Source organism: Trichechus manatus, unplaced genomic scaffold (assembly GCF_000243295.1).
Source record: "Trichechus manatus latirostris isolate Lorelei unplaced genomic scaffold, TriManLat1.0 scaffold00024, whole genome shotgun sequence".
In the NCBI taxonomy this organism is placed as follows: Eukaryota; Metazoa; Chordata; class Mammalia; order Sirenia; family Trichechidae; genus Trichechus; species Trichechus manatus.
This window is the reverse complement of record NW_004443960.1, coordinates 20,113,526-20,131,517: the sequence shown is the minus strand read 5'-3', so window position 1 is coordinate 20,131,517 and position 17,992 is coordinate 20,113,526. Positions and strand designations below refer to the sequence as shown.

General features: G+C 42.2%; 1 protein-coding gene across 1 annotated transcript in view; it reads right to left on the bottom strand.

Annotated features, from left to right (window-relative positions):
* EEF2K (eukaryotic elongation factor 2 kinase) overlaps positions 1-17,992 on the bottom strand; it is a 71,272-nt gene that overhangs the window by 35,724 nt on the left and 17,556 nt on the right. The window contains exon 3 of the mRNA XM_004373322.2: positions 2,538-2,638. Coding sequence (XP_004373379.1) covers positions 2,538-2,638 — 101 coding nt within the window. The remainder of the gene's footprint in view (positions 1-2,537; positions 2,639-17,992) is intronic.

Sequence of the window (17,992 nt, the reverse complement as noted above, 5' to 3'; positions counted from 1 at the left end):
GACCCCAGACGCCACTCACCAAAGTAGGATGCAGAACATTTTCTTAATAAGCTTTGTTATGCCAATTGACCTAGATGTCCCCTGAAAGCATAGTCCCCAGATCCCCACCCCTGCTACTCTGTCCCTTAAACTGTTTGACTGTATTCAGGAAACTTCTTAGCTTTGGTTTAGTCCAGTTGTGCTGACTTCCTCTGTAGTGTGTGCGGTCCTTCCCTTCACCTGAGATAATTTTTATCTACTATCTAGTTAGCGAATAACCCTCATCCTCCCTCCCCACCCTCGTAACCATCAATGTTTTCTTCTCTTTACCACATTTCTGATGCTGCGGAGGACAGGTGAAATGGTGCACTGCAGACTGGTGGGAAGGCACAATTGGACCTGTGCAAACCTTGGTTATTGGGTAATTCAGCTCTGGGTGGGAAGCAAAGATCATATACCACATACCCTGCCCCTCAACCCAGTGTGGGGTAGAAACTGGCTGTGAGTAAAGCCATCAACCAGTTTTAACCCAGTTCTAGCTGCTGGTGGGAGGGGCTGGCACTCTACTTCTAAAAAATTTGCCATTGAAAACCCAATGGAGCACAGTTCTGATACATAGGGTGTCACCATGAGTCTAGACCGATTCAAAGGCAACTGGTATTTTTCTTTTTTTAAGCTGATTAGTGACCTTGAGCCGAGGTTAACAGGAAGGGGACCATGTCCCCTACTTCTCTAAGGTTCTTATTATACTCAGCTCAGAACAAAATTTCAATGTACTGTGGCACTGTGCTGAGTGATACGTACCCCTGGGGCTGCCGATGTCCCAAAGACCGAGAGCTACACTCTGCAGGGATCATAATAGAGGGTCCCAGACAGAGCTGGAGAAAAATATAGAACAAAATTCTAACTCACAAAAAAAAGACCAGACTTACTGATCTGACAGAGACCGGAGAAACCCCAAGAGTATGGCCCCCAGAAACGCTTTTACCTCAGTACTGAAGTCACTCCTGAGGCTCACCCTTCAGCCAAAGATTAGACAGGCCCATAAAACAAAACAAGACTAAATGGGCACACCAGCCCAGGGGCAAGGACAAGAAGGCAGACGGGACAGGAAAGCTGGTAACGGGGAACCCAAGATCCAGAAGGGGAGAGCGTTGACACGTCGTGGGGTTGGTAACCAACGTTACAAAACAATATGTGTATTGTTTAATGAAAAACTAATTTGCTCTGTAAACCTTCATCTAAAGCACAAGAAAAAAAATTAACAATAAAAAAATACTCCATTTCAGTATACTTTTAGGGGATAAACATTCGGTAGGGTTATGTGCTCTATAAGACAGCATAAACGGCTAGTTAATGAAAAAAATCACGACATACTAAATTACAAAGTAACACTTCTGAAATTATATTTTAAATGCAATGATTTTTTGTTGGATTAACTACAATAGATAATAAAAATGAAAGAAAAATAAATTCAAATTGATGGGGAAATTAAAACAAAGAGTTACGCACTGGGCAAGGGTGACCTGCACAGGGCCACAGCTGATCAGAGGGAAGTAGCTAAAGCCCCAGCCCTTGGAGCCAGCCCTCCTGGGTGTGAACCCCAGGCTCCACTACCAACTACTTCTATGTCCTTAATCAAGTTACTTAACCTCTCTGGGCCTGTCTCCTTACCCATATCTACTTCTCTTTCCTAGGTACATGGGAAGGGAAGACTTCTCATCCCCCGATAATTAGGTGGTTCCATGTGACTAGATCTAGCCAATGAAAAGTGTGTAAAAGTGACGTTATCTTCTGGGCCAAGGCATTTAAAAGCTGGTGTGCTACCTCTATGCTCTCTCTTTCCCGGAGCTGCCCTGAAGAGCTGCCCAACTCTCACCCAATCTCATATGAGTGAGAGATATAGCTTTGTGGATTAAGCCCCTGGAGTAGTTGTTACTGCAGCATAGCTCAGTCTAGCCTGTCTAATACATACCTTATAGAGCCAGTATAAGGGTTAAATGAAATAATTTAAGGCACAGTGCTTTAACCAGTTGCCGTCAAGTCGACTCCAACTCATAGCAACCCACGTATGTCAGAGTAGAGTTGTGCTCCATAGGATTTTCAATGGCTGATTTTTCGGAAGTAGATCACCAGGCCTTTCTTCCAAGTGCCTCTGGGTAGAATTGAACCTCTAACCTTTTGGTTATCAGTCAATCAAAAATAAGGACTATCATCATCATCATCATCATCATCATCGGTGTCATTATGTTAGTGGTAGTATTTTGTGGTTTTATTGATGTTTTTTATTTTCTTCCTGAAACTTGCTGAAAACACTCTTCCCTCCCTCTGCCATTTGCACCACACAGTGCTTTAAGCATGCATAAACACTCAAATATTGCCTGCTATTATTGCTTTTATTATTCCTTTCTCCTGGCCCCCAAAGGTAACTAGGCCTGACAGATTAGCTAACATCTACTGAGTCAAGAATGCAGGGTAGAGAAGCAAGCAGCAGCAGAACCCATGCCCCCAAAGACTTCTCAGTCTGGTGCCATATAACTCCCAGACCAGCTGCTGACCTGTGACGTATCGCACATTCTGTGGCAATGTCCTCGAGGTGGAACTCAGCCCAGGGGTCGGGCATGTGCTTGGCCTTCTCGATCGCATGCTTCCAGGCTTCCTGCAGGAGGTAAAGGGGAACATTAGGCTCAGACCAGGACCCCTGGGACAGTACAGACCAGGATCCCTGGGACAGTACAGCCCAGCCTCCTCTACCCTGCTACTTCCCTGGTGTCTCCCACCTCTGGGGAAGCAAGCAGCATCCAAAACCAAAAACCAAAGCGGCAGACATCGAGTCAATTCCAACTCATAGTGACCCTATAGGTCAGAGTGCAACTGTCCTATAGGGTTTCCAAGGCTGTAAATCTTTACGGAAGTAGATGGCCACATCTTTCTCCTGCAGAGCAGCTGGTGGGTTCAAACAGCCAAACTTTCGGTTAGCAGCCGATTGCTTTAACCACTGTGCCACCAGGGCTCCTTCAGACAACATCAGTGACGGAAATACTCCCCTCTTATCCTTTTAAGAAGCCCAGGTGGTGCGCTGGTTAGACGCTCGGCTGCTAACCGAACAGTCAGCAGTTCGAACCCACCAGCTGCTCCATGGGAGAAAGATGTGGCAGTCTGCTTCCATAAAGATTTACAGCCTTGGAAACCCTGAGGCAACTCTATTCTGTCCTATAGGGTCACTATGAGTCTGAATCAACTCAACGGCAAGAAGTTTTTATTATCCTTTCAAGAATACTTCCCAAATAGCTGATTCACTCTCCCAGTGGGCACAGCCCACCTGACACATCTTAACTATGCAACCAAAGAAGAACACGCAGAGGAAAACACACAACTTCACCTGTTATCCACGAACTGAGAATGAAAACAAGACACCACCCTTCTCCTCCTCTCTCCCCCTCATTAGACCGGAGAACACTTTAATGACTGCTAATAGCAAGTGCTGGGGAAAAGGCATGCTCACACACCACTGGGAGGGAGGGGGTATAAGTTTTTTCTAAAAAACAAAAAAAATCTTTTCTAAAAATCTGACAATGTTCTAAAAAAAAAAAAAACAACGCATTCCTTTATTTTAACCCAGTAATTCTACATCTAGGATTCTATCGTATAGAAATACAAACATACGTGTGCATACATGTACAAGAAGCATTATTGTCTGTGATGGTGCAAAACCAAATTCAATCCAAATGTCCACCTATAGGGATTAGTAAAATACATTTTGATTATATTCATTTAAAATGCTAAGCAGTCATTCCAAAATTGTTGACCCTATCAGATCCAATGTTCCCTTTTTATAATAAATATTGTATAACACCTCATTTTACTGCCTTAAATGAAATGAATAGATGGCATAACCTTCCTAGGAGCCCTCGTGGTGCAGTGGTTAAGCTCTCCGCTGCTAACCAAAAGATTGGCGGTTCAAACCCACTAGCTGCTCCATGGAAGAAAGATATGACAGTTTGTTTCTGTAAAGATTACAGCCTTGGAAACCTATGAGGCAGTTCTACTCTGTCCTATAGGGTCACTACGAGTTGGAATCAACTCCAGGTCAATGGGTTTTTATAACCTTCCTAAACTTAGAGTGTATTAAAACCATGCAAAAGAATGTTGCCTTTTGTGAAGTCAGGGTTGCGGTAGCAAATCCTGCTGACTATGCCAATTGTGCAAACCAGTCTAGCGAGATTATAGTCACCCACTTCTGATGCCAAATTGTATGGTGGATAACAAATCCCACTCCACACACCAGCTGTGTCCTATGGAAATCTCAGCTTCCCTTCCCTGGTAGATCAAACCCCAGCTGCCCATGTAGCGCTTCTCTCTCTTATCCCCAGTCTTCCAGGGCTGGGTCAGCAGGTATTGGCCGCAAGCAAGCTCGGGAGTCCACGTGACTCCTTCCACTTCAGACCAGCTGGCCCCCACTACTCCTTCGGGTCCCATAATTCTCTAGAATAACTCACAAGAGAGGCCATGGGAAACACCATACCTGCGATAACAGCTTTAATATAACAAAAAAGTATACAAATGAAGATATGCATAGGGTAAGGTCCAGGAGGAGTCCCAGCATGGAGCTTCCATATCCCAAGGGGATACACAACCCTCCCAAGAACAGATGTTCACTCTTACCAACCAGGAAGCTCCATCTGAGCCTCAGGGCTCAGGGCTTTTATCAGCCTTAGCACATGGCCATGATACAACATGCCTTGTCAGGCTTAGTCAGCATCAAGTCCCCAGGTAAGCCTCTGTCCTTAGGGTTATTATCAGCCTCACCACATGGCCATGATAGATTACATCATGCCTGGTGAGGTTTTTTCAGCCGGGTGTTCCCTCTTGGTCTGGTCTGCCCTTATTCATTAGCCTCAGGTGTAGTCCGGCTCTCAGGAACCCAGAACAAAAGGCTAAATTGCTTTCTGCACCTCACACCTTCACAGGTAATATGGTGTCAAGCTATGGGCTTTGATAATTGTGAGTAGATTCCCATGAGACATTCAAAGGTCCTGTGGGATGCAGGAAAATTCATTGTGCAGAACTGCCCTGCCCACTTCTGGATTTATAGCATCCCTGGCCCCCACCCACTAAATGCTGGTTTTTTGTTGTTGTTAGTTGCTGTTGGGTGGATTCCAACTCATGGTGACACCATGTGTGCAGAGTAGAACTGCTCCATAGGATTTTCAAGGCTGTGACTTTTTGGAAGCAGATCACCAGGCCTGTCTTCCGTGTGGGTTCAAACCACCAATTTTTCGGCTAGTAGTCAAATGCTTAACTATTTGTGCTACACAGGGACTCCAAATGCCAGTAGTGCCCTTCATCACTGTGATGACCAAAAACACCCTCTAAAATTTCCAAAACCTGTTGAAAACTAGGGCTTTGTGGGTACTAGCTGGGAAAAATGTCCAAGGCATACTATGAAAAGAAAGCAAGCTCCTAAAGAGTATTATGGTATAACTTCATTTCTGTTACAAAAACCTACCGCATTGCTTTTGTGATCCCAAGGTAGAATCCTCCCTGCCCTCTCCAAACACACACCTACACCCATACTGGGAAGCAATCCGTTTTCACTTACTTCCTGGAAAATCTGAACCCTGCATCCTCCACAGAATCCATGAGACCAAATTGCCCTTCTAGGCCAGGGGCCTGACCCACAGGGAGTGGATGAGGTGGTGGACAAAGCCCACAGCAGCTCTGAGATGGAAGGGAACATGAGGAACAGCAATTCCAGACACCCTCCTCTCTGGCATCCTGCGGCCACCCCAGCCAGCCTCTGCGGTAGCCCAATTCCCTCTGACTCAGGTCCAAACAGTGCTGCACCATGCCCACGCCCCAGGCTTGAGCTCCATTATCAAGTCCCACTCAGGGGAGTAAAGGCTCAGAGGAGGTGAGCTTCTGAGATACATACACAAGGCCCAGGGCTCCCTCACTGGAGCTTTCTAATCCCTGGAAAGTCTGAAAAAAACAGAAGCATTATTTTTTCTTCCAATGTGGAAGCTAATTTATGCTTATTGAAAAAAATATAGAAGACAAAACAAAATTGAATCTGCCAGATGCCATCCACCCAGAGCAACTACTATCAACACTCTGCTGTTGTTAGTTGCCGCCGAGTCGTCAACTCATGGCGACCCCATGCACAACGGACAACAGAACAAAACACTGCCCAGTCCTGCACCATCTTCATGATTGTTGGTATGTCTGAGTCCATTGTTTGGTTATTGTAGTGCCTTCCAACCTAGGGGGTTCATCTTCCAGTACGATTATATCACACAATATTCTGTTGGAATCTACAGGTCTTCACTGGTTGATTTTCAGAAGTAGATATCACCAGGACTTTCTTCCTATCTGTCTTAGACTGGAAGCACCGCTGAAACCTGTCGACCATGGGTGACCCTGTTGGTATTTGAAATACTGGTGACATAGCTTCCATCATCACAGCAACAGGCAGACCACCACCGTCCGACAAACTGACAGACAGGTAATGGATCAAAATTTTGGTCTAGCTCTTTTCCAGATCTTTTATATGCTTTTTTAAAAATAGGACTGAGATCACGTTGTAAATATAATTTTATGTCTTTTCAGGAGAATGGGTCAATGGGACTTCGAACTTTATTTAGTGATCATGATCTTTTTCTAATTCCAAAAGTATGATCTGCTTATCGTAAAAACTGCAAGTACTACAGAATTCTGAATTAGAAAGTAGAAGTCTTCCCTAACCCCCTTCATCCCAAAACCACAGATGACAGCTGATGTAGCTATTTTGCAAGTTTTGGCCGATGCATTTGTTAACACACGTACGTGTTCAAGAGCAATGAACTGTACCATACTTTCTGTTCTGCTTATTTTTGTCCACTTCACACAGGATCTTGGATGTTTTCCCACATCCTACATACAGACCGCAGGGTTGACTTTGTTTTCTTCCCATGGTTGTATTATATATAACTGTATAAATGTACCTTATTTCTCTAGCCTTCAGTTGCTGGATATTTGGATTCTCTCCAATATTTCCTAGTACAAACAGTGCTGAAGCAAACATCCTCATATTTAAAGCTCTGTGCATTTGTATAAGTATTTCTTGGAAGTGAAATTGCTGGATCACATTTAAAATCTGGAAATAGTTGAGTTCTCCACAAAAGTTCTCTTAACTTACATTCCAAGAAGCGGTGAACAAGTCACTTAAAGTTTTAACAAAAATATCACATCATAAATTTACAAGTTAGTTGTAACCTGTTTAAACGCTGCATAACAATCCACCAACAATTTATCATTATTGACTTAACTATTCACCCACTGTTCGTCCATTAGACTTTGAGCTTGTCACCAATGTTTCCCTGTTATAAATAACCCTGCAGCAGACATCATTGTTACTAAAATATTTTCCGAATTTCCATCCCTTTACTTTTAAAAAAATTCTGTAAATCCCTTTCACGTTCCAGCTGCTGTGTATGGCAAGGACTGCCTTCTGATCATGCCTTGGGGGAACCAGCAATGAGTGCCTTGAGAAGTCAGCACCCTGCTGAGAGTGTTTATTATAGGGGCCCTGTTCTCTGCCTAGAAGGCCTGGCTGCACAGTGGCTAAGCACTTGGCTGCTAACTGAAAGACTGGCGATTTGAACCCACCAACTGCTTTACAGGAGAAAGATATGGCAGTCTGCTTCCGTAATGATTACAGCCTCAGAAACCATATAGGGCAGTTCTAACCTGTCCTATAAGGGTCTTTATGAGTCAGAATCAACTTGACGGCATTGTTTTTTAAATTTTTCTCTGCCTGAGTCCCTGGGTGGTGCAAATGGTTAAGGCACTCAGCTGCTAACTGAAAGAGGCACCTCGGAAGAAAGGCCTGGCAATCTACTTCCAAAAAACAAGCCATTGAAAACCCTATGGAGCACAGTTCTACTGTCACACATAGGGTCACCATGAGTCGGATGGCAAGTGGTTTTTATTGTTGTTGCTGTTCTCTGCCTAAGACACATGGCTCTCTGGGTCTCACTCAACTGGTAACTTGGCTGCTCTCTAAGCCAATGCCACCAATGTCCCCATTTGATGAGAGTTATTTACAGAAATTACCTCCTGCCTAGATGCCATGATATCAATGCAAAAAACAGTCAAGAAAAAAGTATTTCAGCAAAAAAGGCCATGGTATTCCACAGGGTCCTAACACCTTTTTTTCAAACCCAGAAAAGAATCATGCCACACTTTATTGTCAATAGATGGGTGCAGTGCAATTGACTTTTTTGTAAAGCACAATAAAAAAGTCCTGTACTAAGATTCCGTGCTCTTGGCTCTGGTTCCAGCCAACCATTCACTAGCTATAGGAACCTCCATTTCCTCGTTTACTAACGAGGGTGAAGAAGAATTTTGGGCCGTTGGTGCCTGGGGCAGAAACAGCGGCTCATTGAAGCAGCAGTTCTCACTGCCAGAGCTGAAAATCACTGGTTTTCCCACAAGGCTGGGAAAAGCAGGTGTTGATGAAGGCCTGGGAAGCAGGCACTGCATGAGGAGAGTGGAAGCGGGTACCATCACCTCTGAGAGCAATCTGGCAGTGACTATGAACCTTCTCCTGCACTGCCATTCCAATCACCTGCTCTAGAGAAACCATACCTGTGTGTCCAGGTGAGCTGGTTCAAGAATGGTCAGTGGGCAGTACAAAGGTTAACATGCTTGGCTGCTAACAGAAAGATATGAGGTTGGAGTCTACCCAGAGGTACCTCAGAAGAAAGACCTGGTAATCTGCTTCTGAAAAATCAGCTAGTGATGACAACAGCAACTCAAAAGGTTAGATGAGAAGCTTAGGATGCAGTGTGTCCAAGTCAGTGTCGGTGGAACAATCTGGAGAAGGATAGTGAACATGTTTGCATGACTTGAAGAATGTAATCAATGTCAATGAGCTGTACACGTAGAAAATGTTGAAATGGTGTATAACTGTATATTTTCACCAAAATTTAAACAAAACAGCAAAAGCCAACCGCTGAAAATCCTATGGAATACCATTCTACTCTGGCACACACCTCTGATATGGAGCCACCGTGAGACGCAATAGATATTGATAGCAACTGATTTTATAGAGTCAAGCACTACAAACAACCTATCCACCCACAGGGGGTGATTACATACCCTTGGTATACTCGTATGCAGCCACTGAAAAGAACAAGGTGCTGACGTGGGCAATCTCTAAGACATTGTTCAGGGGAAAAAAGAAACAGCAAGTTGCAGAATAATACAAACAGCAAGACTCCATTTACTGGTGGAGGAAACCCACAACTCAATATGATGAATTTTCTAAGGATGTGTGCCTATAGATATTTATATGTAAATGCATAAATGCATCTATATGTAAATGGATAAAAAGAGGTCTGAACAGTGATTTACACCAAACTGATGTAATGGTTATCTCTGCAAACGAAGAGAAGAGGTCAACCAAGGGGACTACAATGTCTGCGTTTTTCACAATGAGAATGTATTCAGGTATTCTATGTATAAATCAAAAGCAATAAACAAAAAATCACGGATTTAGATAATTCTTTTTTTTCTGTTTTCTCTCATTATTTTGGAAACCTTGGTGGCATAGTGGTTAGGAGTTCGGCTGCTAACCAAAAGGTCAGCAGTTGGAATTCACCAGGCACTCCTTGGAAAGCCTATGGGGCAGTTCTACTCAGTCCTATAGGGTTGCTATGGGTTGGAATCAACTTGACGGCAATGGGTTTGGTTTTTGGTTTTTTTTCTCATTATCTTCTTTCTTTTTTAAAAATTTTATTTGTTTTGTTGTTGTTACAAACGTACACAGGAAAACATACACCAATTCAACCGTTTCTACATGTACAATTCAGTGACATCAATTATATTCTTGGGTTGTACCACCATTCTCACCTTCCTTTTCTGAGGTGTTCCTCCCTCATTAACATGAACTCACTGCCCCCTAAGGTTCCTAGGATTTAGATAATTCTTAAGGCCCTGCCAGCTTTAATATTCTCTAATTCCAAAGACTCTAAAACTCAGTTGCTGAGTAGGTAAGTTAACCTTATATAGACTAGGAGGCCTGGGGTATCATAAAAAGGAAAACACAACCCTGGCTACAGAACAGAAAGGCTGGTTCTCCAAAGCCTGAGAGTACAAAGTAAACGCAAATAAAGAAATAATTAAATAGCAGTAATAATAATCATAATCAATTTCCCGGACTGTGCCAGCAGTGAGGTGCAGGTAATATGTTTGCAATTTCTTTGGCACATAGGATGTTATCGTTGTCGTCATCATCATGTTACTGTTATTATTACCACTATCACAGCAATCATGGACTCTAGATCTTCCATAAGAAAGCATCCAATGGCTCAATGAGGTTCCTTTTGTGAAACACCAACATTAAATCCAGGTCCAAACGGATGTTATAAAATATGCTTGTTCTCATTGTCACTTCTGCAGACTTTAAGAAATACAGCTCCAAGTCAGCCCAACCCTTCCCCTGCTGGAAAACAGCAAAGGGCTTAAACCGAACCAAATAAAAGAAGAAGGCAAAAGTGGGGGAAGCCCAGCCAAGCTCCTGGATGGGAAGGGGCCAACAGTAGTAATTTCATCACTGAATAAGAATGAGTAGTGAATAGTGGCAAAAAGAGGAATTGTCTAAATATCCTGCAAGAAGAAACATTTAAAGTAGCTGTGGTATAGACATACATGGGCTTCCATGGAGCCATTAAAAATGATGGCCTAGATCCATGTGGAAAGGGATACATGATATATTGTTTGGTGAGGGAAACCTTGTTGCCAAACAGCATACACAGCATGATCCTGTTATTTTAAGAAAAAGTGCATATTTATTCATTTGTACCTGTAAATTATAAGAAAATATCAAAAGGTCTGAAATACATGCTAACACCTTAATATTGCTGTTGTTAGGTGCCATCAAGTCGGTGCCAACGCATAGTGGCCCTACATAGAATGAAAAACTGCCCGGTCCTGAGCCATCCTCATAATCATTATTGTGCTTGAGCCCATTGTTATAGCCACTGTGTCAATCCATCTCATTGAGGGTCTTCCTCTTTTTTGCTGACCCTCTACTTTACCAAGCATGACGTCCTTCTCCAGGGACTGGTCCCTACTGATAACATGTCCAAAGTGCGTGAGATGAAGTCTCACCATCCTTGCTTCTAAGGAGCTTTCTGGCTGTACTTCTTCCAAGACAGATTTGTTTGTTCTTCTGGCAGCCCATGGTATATTGAATATTCTTCGCCAACACCATAATTCAAGGGCATCAATTCTTTGATCTCCCTTATTCATTGTCCAGCTTTCACATGCATATGACGCCTGATGATCCCCCAAAATTATTACCCGGAGGCAATTTTTAACCTTGAATGGAAACTATCCCCTGAAGTCATCACTTTAGTCATCACTTTAGAAAAGAATGTCTGCATTAAGCATTATGCTCTTTTAGAGAATAATCTATCTGTGACCAAAATGACAACAGCAACTTGAAAGGACAGATCAGAAGCTTGGGCGGAGCAGTGAGTTTGTATTAATGATTGGGAGATAGTTTGGAAAAGGTTGTCGAGAAAGGTGGCACAACTTGAAGAATGTAACCAATGTCACAAAATTGTCCCTGTAGAAAATGTTGAAATAGTCTATGTTTTGTTGTGTATAGTCACACACAAAAAAAATTAATTAATAAATAAACAAAATTTCCCCCTTTGTTAAAAATTAAATATACTCATATATACATTCATTCTAGAAAACGTAGGAATGACAGAGAAGTTGAAAATGAACAGATTTGCTCCTGATCCCACCCGAAGACAATCTGTTGGCATGTTGCTTTACTTCCTTCCAGGCTTTGTTCTGTGTGTGTGTCTGTTTTACATAGCTAGAATTGTACTCTATGTTCCACTTTTTAAATATAACTTCAGAGCAAAGGCATTTTCCCATGTTCTGATAAACTCTACAAACATCCTTTGGTTGGCTGCCTGATATTCTGTTGAGAGGGGTCCCTGAATGATCCTGCCACTACCCCCAGGGGGACCTGGGCAGAGCAGTATCCAGCCAGGGAGAGCCGACACAGGCCTGGGTCTTGACAATGACAGAGCCTGACCTTTTGCAATACACCTCGTGCCTGCCAGGGCAGTGCCTCCTTGGAGGAACACCAGATGGCCATTTTGTTTAAAAACCCCAGGTCGCCATGCCTACAGCCAATGAAAAACATGTTAGGTTTGTTGAGCACCATGGGAGCGAGGTTTGGAAAAATCCCCTGGGTTGTGAAGTCACCATTGACAACCTGTTCAGCAACAAAGCCAGCTTCTGATTACCCAGGACAGTGGCAATGAACAGCTACATCTTGTCCATAAATGGCCAGATGTTTTAGCAAGTGCTGACTTTGAACCAGCAAAGGGAAGGGGAAGTGGAAGTAGAACTGCACACAGCCTTTAACCTTGTAGCTGGGAAGGCTGACTCTGAAACAAAGAACATTAGAGAATAATAGATGCATTGGTGAAGGTCTGCAGTGAGCCCCACAGAATGCAGGAGAGAGCCAGGAACGGTACTTAAAAACAGGGTCCTGAAGGAGCCAGGACTATAATTTTAATAGACAAGAGACATCAGTTGAAAGAGGTTTCAGGCTGAGCTGTGAAAAAGCAAAGCCTATTCCAGGAGTGGTGTTCCACATGAGTATAATTAAATGTTCTGGAATTCTTATTCTTGGCAATGTTACTCATAATTTGTTATGATCCACGCAGTCGAATGCCTTTTCATAGTCAATAAAATACAGGTAAACATCTCTCTGGTATTCTCTGCTTTCAGCCAAGATCCATCTGACATCAACAATGATATTCCTCATTTCATATTCCACATCCTCTTTTGAATTTTTGACAGTTCCTGGATGCACGGTTGCAACTGTTTTTTAATTATCTTTAACAAATTTTTGCTACCATGTGACACTAATGATATTGTTTGATAATTTCCACATTCTGTCAGATCACCTTTCTTTGGAATGGGTATGAATATAGATCTCTTCCAGCAGGTTGGTTAGGTAGCTGTCTCCTAAATTTCCTGACATAGACGACTAAGCGCTTCCAGTGTTGCAACCGTTTGCTGAAACATCTCAATTGGTATTCCATCAATTCCTACAGGTTTGTTTTTCACCAATGCCTTCAGCACAGTTTCAACTTCTTCCTTTGGTGCCATCGGTTCTTGATCACATGCTGCCTCCTGAAATGGTGGAACGTCGACCAATACTTTTTGGTACCATGACTGTGTATTCCTTCCATCTTTTTTTTGATGTTTGCTCTATCATTCAACTTTCTGCCCCTAGAATCCTTCAGTATGGCAACTTCTTGTTGGTGTTGTTGTTAGGTGCTATTGAGTAGGTTTTGACTCACAGTGACCCTATATACAACAGAATGAAACATGGCCCAGTCCTGCGTCATCCTCACAATCATTGCTATGCTTGAGCCCATTGTTGCAGCCACTGTGTCAATCCACCTTGTTGAGGGTCTCCCTCTCTTCCACTGACCTTCTACTTTACCAAGCATGATGTCCTTCTCCAGGGACTGGTTCCTCCTGATAACATGTCCAAAGTATGTGAGACAAAGTCTCACCATCCTCCCTTCTAAGGAGCATTCTGGCTGTACTTCTTCCAAGACAGATTTGTTCGTTCTTCTGGAAGTTCATGGTATATTCAATATTGTTGCCAACACCATAATTCAAAGGCATCAATTCTTCTTCAGTCTTCCTTATTGTAACTTGAGGCCTGAATTTTCTCTTCAGTTTGTTCAGCTTGAGAAATATTGAACATGTTCCTTCCTTTTGGTTTTCTAACTTCAAGTCTTTGAACATTTCATTATAATACTTTACCTTGTATTCTCGAGCTGCCCTTCGAAATCTTCTGTTCAGCACTTTCACTTCATCATTTCTTCCAATTTGCTTTAGCTACTCTGCACTTAAGAGCAAGTTTCAGAGTTTCTTCTGACATCCACTTTGGTATTTTCTATCTTCCCTGTCTTTTTAATGATCTTTTCCTTTCTTCATGTATGATGTCCTTAATGTCATCCCACAACTCTTCTAGTCTTTGGCCATTAGTGTTCAGTGCATCAAATGTATTCTTGAGATGGTCTCTAAATTCAGGCAGGATGCATTCAAGGTAGTATTTTGGCTCTTGTGAACTTGCTTTAATTTTCTTCAGCTTCAATTTGAACTCGCACATGAGCAATTGATGGTCTGTTCTGCAGTTGGTCCCTGGCTTTATCTTGACTGAAAATACTGAGCTTCTCTATTGTCTCTTTCCACAGATGTAGTCAATTTGATTCCTGTGTAATCCATCCAGTGAGGTCCATGTGTATAGTCACTGATTGTGTTGTTGAAAAAATTTCCAATGAATAAGTCATTGGTCTTGCAGAATTCTATCATGTGATCTCCAGTGTCATTTCTATCACCAGGGTTGTATTTTCCAACTACAGATCCTTCTTCTTTGATTCCGAGTTTCGATGATTGCTGAACAAGTAATCCAAGAAGCCGGACTATATGAAGAAGAACGTGGCGTCAGGATTGGAGGAAGACTCACTAACAACCTGTGATATGCAGATGACACAACCTTGCTTGCCAAAAATGAAGACAACTTGAAGCACTTACTGATGAAGATAAAAGACTATGGCCTTCAGTATGGATTATGCCTGAACATGAAGAAAACAAAAATCCTCATCACTGGACCAATAAACAACATCATGATAAATGAGAAGAAATTGAATTTGTCAAGGATTTCATTCTAGTTGGATCAACAATCAATACCAGAGAAGCAATACTTAAGAAATCAAACAACATATTGTATTGGGCAAATGTGTTGCAAAAGACCTCTTTAAAGTTTTAAAAAACAAAAACAAAAATGTCACTTTGATGACTAAGGTGTGCCTGATCCAAGCCATGGTCTTTTCAATTGCCTCATACACATATGAAAGCTAGACAATGAAAAAAGACAGAAAAAATTGATGCATTTGAATTGTGGTGTTGGTGAAAATATTGACCATAACATGGTCTGCCAGAAGAACAAATCAGTCTTTACAGAAATAAAACCAGAATGCTCTTTACAAGTGAGAATAGAGAGACTATGGTGAGCTTACTTTGGACACGTCATAAGTAATGACCAGAAAAGGACATCATGGTTGGTAAAGTGAAAACAAGGGAAACCCTCAGTGACGTGGACTGACACAATAGCCAAAACAATGGACTTAAACATATCAAAGGCCATGGAGATGGCACAGGACCAGGCAATGTTTCATTCTGTTATACATAAGGTTGGCAGGAGTCAGAGCCAAGTTGCCAGGAACTAACAACATTCCAGGAGCAAAGTCCCTGGGTGGTGCAAATGGTTAATGTGCTTGGCTGTCAATCAAAAGGTTGACATTTTGAGTCCACGCAAAGACCTGGCAATCTACTTCTGAAAACTCAGCCATTGAAATCCCTATGGAGCACAGCTCTGCTCTGACACATACAGGGTTGCTCTGAGTCAGTTTTTTGTTTATTCCAGGAGCAGAGACAAGTGGAGGGTGAATGGCGTACAGAAGGGTCCTCTGGGGATGGAGGAGGCACGCTCCTCCCTCAGAGAGGATTTTAAACTTTGCCTTATAGAAGGAATGAGTTTTAAGGAGGGATTGATTATCAATTTGTTTGGTAGAGGGCAGGTTACTTAGCTATTCTGCTTTATTTTTCTTCTTTTAAAAACATGTATTTCTCCATACAAGTAACATATACATACAGTTTTAAAAGTTTCAAATGTTTAAAAAATATATAATGTAGATAAAAGTTCCCCAGAGAGAACTGCCCTTAACAGTTGGATGTAAACTCCTCCTCTAAACCATTTTTGCTATGCAAATACTAATATATGTGTATGTGCGTTTTTAAATAAATATGGGCTTGTATTATATTTCAACTTGCTTTTTTTTTACTTACTAGCATATAACATTTTTCATGCTTATTATGGGCCAGCACTGTGCCAAGGACTTCCATGGATTTTTTCATGCAAATACATACATACACACATACTATATATATATATGAACCAAAAAAAAAAAATCAAACCTATTGCCGTCGAGTTGATTCCAAGCTCATAGCAACACTACAGGACAGAGTAGAACAGCCCCATAGGGTTTCCAAGGAATGCCTGATGGATTCGAACTACCAATCTTTTGGGTAGCAGCCATAGCTCTTAACCACTACGCCACCAGGGTTTCCATATATATGTATATATATACGTATGTGTGTATATGTAAATATATGTGTATGTGTATATGCATATAGAAGGCCTGGTGGCACAGTGGTTAAGAGCTTGGCTGCTAACCAAAAGGTCGGCAGTTCGAATCTACCAGCCACTCCTTGGAAATCCTATGTGGCAGTTCTACTCTGTCCTATAGGGTCACTGTGAGTCAGAATCGACTTGACGTTAACAGGTTTGGTTGGTTTACATACATATATACACACACACACACACATACATATACAGGCAGTCCCCGGGTTAGGAACAAGATCCGTTCCTAACTGTGCCTTTAAGTCTTTAAGCTGAATTTGTAGGTAAGTCGGAACAGATGCATACAGTACTTATGTGGCCTTGCTTTAGTGCAAGCCGTCTCAATGATTAGGTGATTGTGATGAAGATTTGTTGGGAGTAGGGGTTAGTTCAATGGTTTCAAAGCGAGGGCAAATCTACATAACATTAAAGGGCAAGTACAGGTCATCCATAAGTCAGATGTTCATAACCTGGGGACTGCCTGTATGCATGTGTGTACGTATATATATACACATACACATCTATATATACATGTATATGTAAACGTATATATATATACACACACACACACACATACATGTGTATATATATATATACATACATGCATACATATATGGAGCCCTGGTGGTGTGGTTAAAGCAACTGACTGCTAACCAAAAGGTCAGTTGTTTGAAACCACCAGCAGCTCCACAGGAGAAAGATGTGGCAGTCAGCTTCTGGGAAGATTTTCAGCCTTGGAAACCCTATGGGGTCGCTATGAGTCAAAATAGACTCAACAGCAGTGGGTACACACACACACACACACACACACACACACACACACACATCTGTACTGTTGCAAGTCAAATCATATAGAAACATCATCCTCATTTTAATGTAAACACAGTATTCTGTTAGGCTCAGGGTTTATAATTTAAATAGGCTTTTCTTGATGAACACCTGAGTTATTTCCATTTGTTTCTTTATTACAAACAATATTGCAAAGTGTATCTCTGAATACATAAATTTGAGCACTTGTGCAAACATTTCTGTTCTGAACTGGGGACTGGACATGCATGCCCCCTCAGGGAACTTTGCAAATATATGGATGGAGCATTTTGAGTTGCCATAACGAATGGGGGGCAATACAGCATCTGGTGAGCAGGGGCCAAGCATGCTGAATATCCTACAATGTAAGTGACAGTCTCACCCACTAAAGAATGGTCCCTCCCAAAATGCCAATCACACCCCTCACTGGGAACACTTTGGCTGAGGATGATCCCTGGAAATGGAACTGCTGTCTGAAGATATAAATATTTTTATTTTTGTCAAATGGCTCCCCGAGTTTTACAAGCAGAGCATGGCATAAATATATCTGTCCTTTAGAGATATGGAGCCCTGGTGGCGCAGTGGTTAAGCACCTTTTGGTTAGCAGTTCGAATCCACCAGCCACTCCTTGGAAACCCTATGGGACAGTTCTACTCTGTCTTATAGGGTTGCTATGAGTAGAAATCGATTCCATGGCAACAGGATTTTTTTTTTTTTTAAGAGACATAGTATCCACAGTGAAGTAAGGAGTTCAACATTCATCCATCCCATCACTGATTCCAAATGAAGCTCCTACTATGTGCCCAGCACAGTTCCAGACATAAGGAATATAGTGATAAACAGCCCACAGGGTCTGTGCCCTAGAGACAAACCTCTTTGGGCTGGATACCTTGGTCTGTGCCTCTTTCAAAGGCCTCCCTATACTCTACC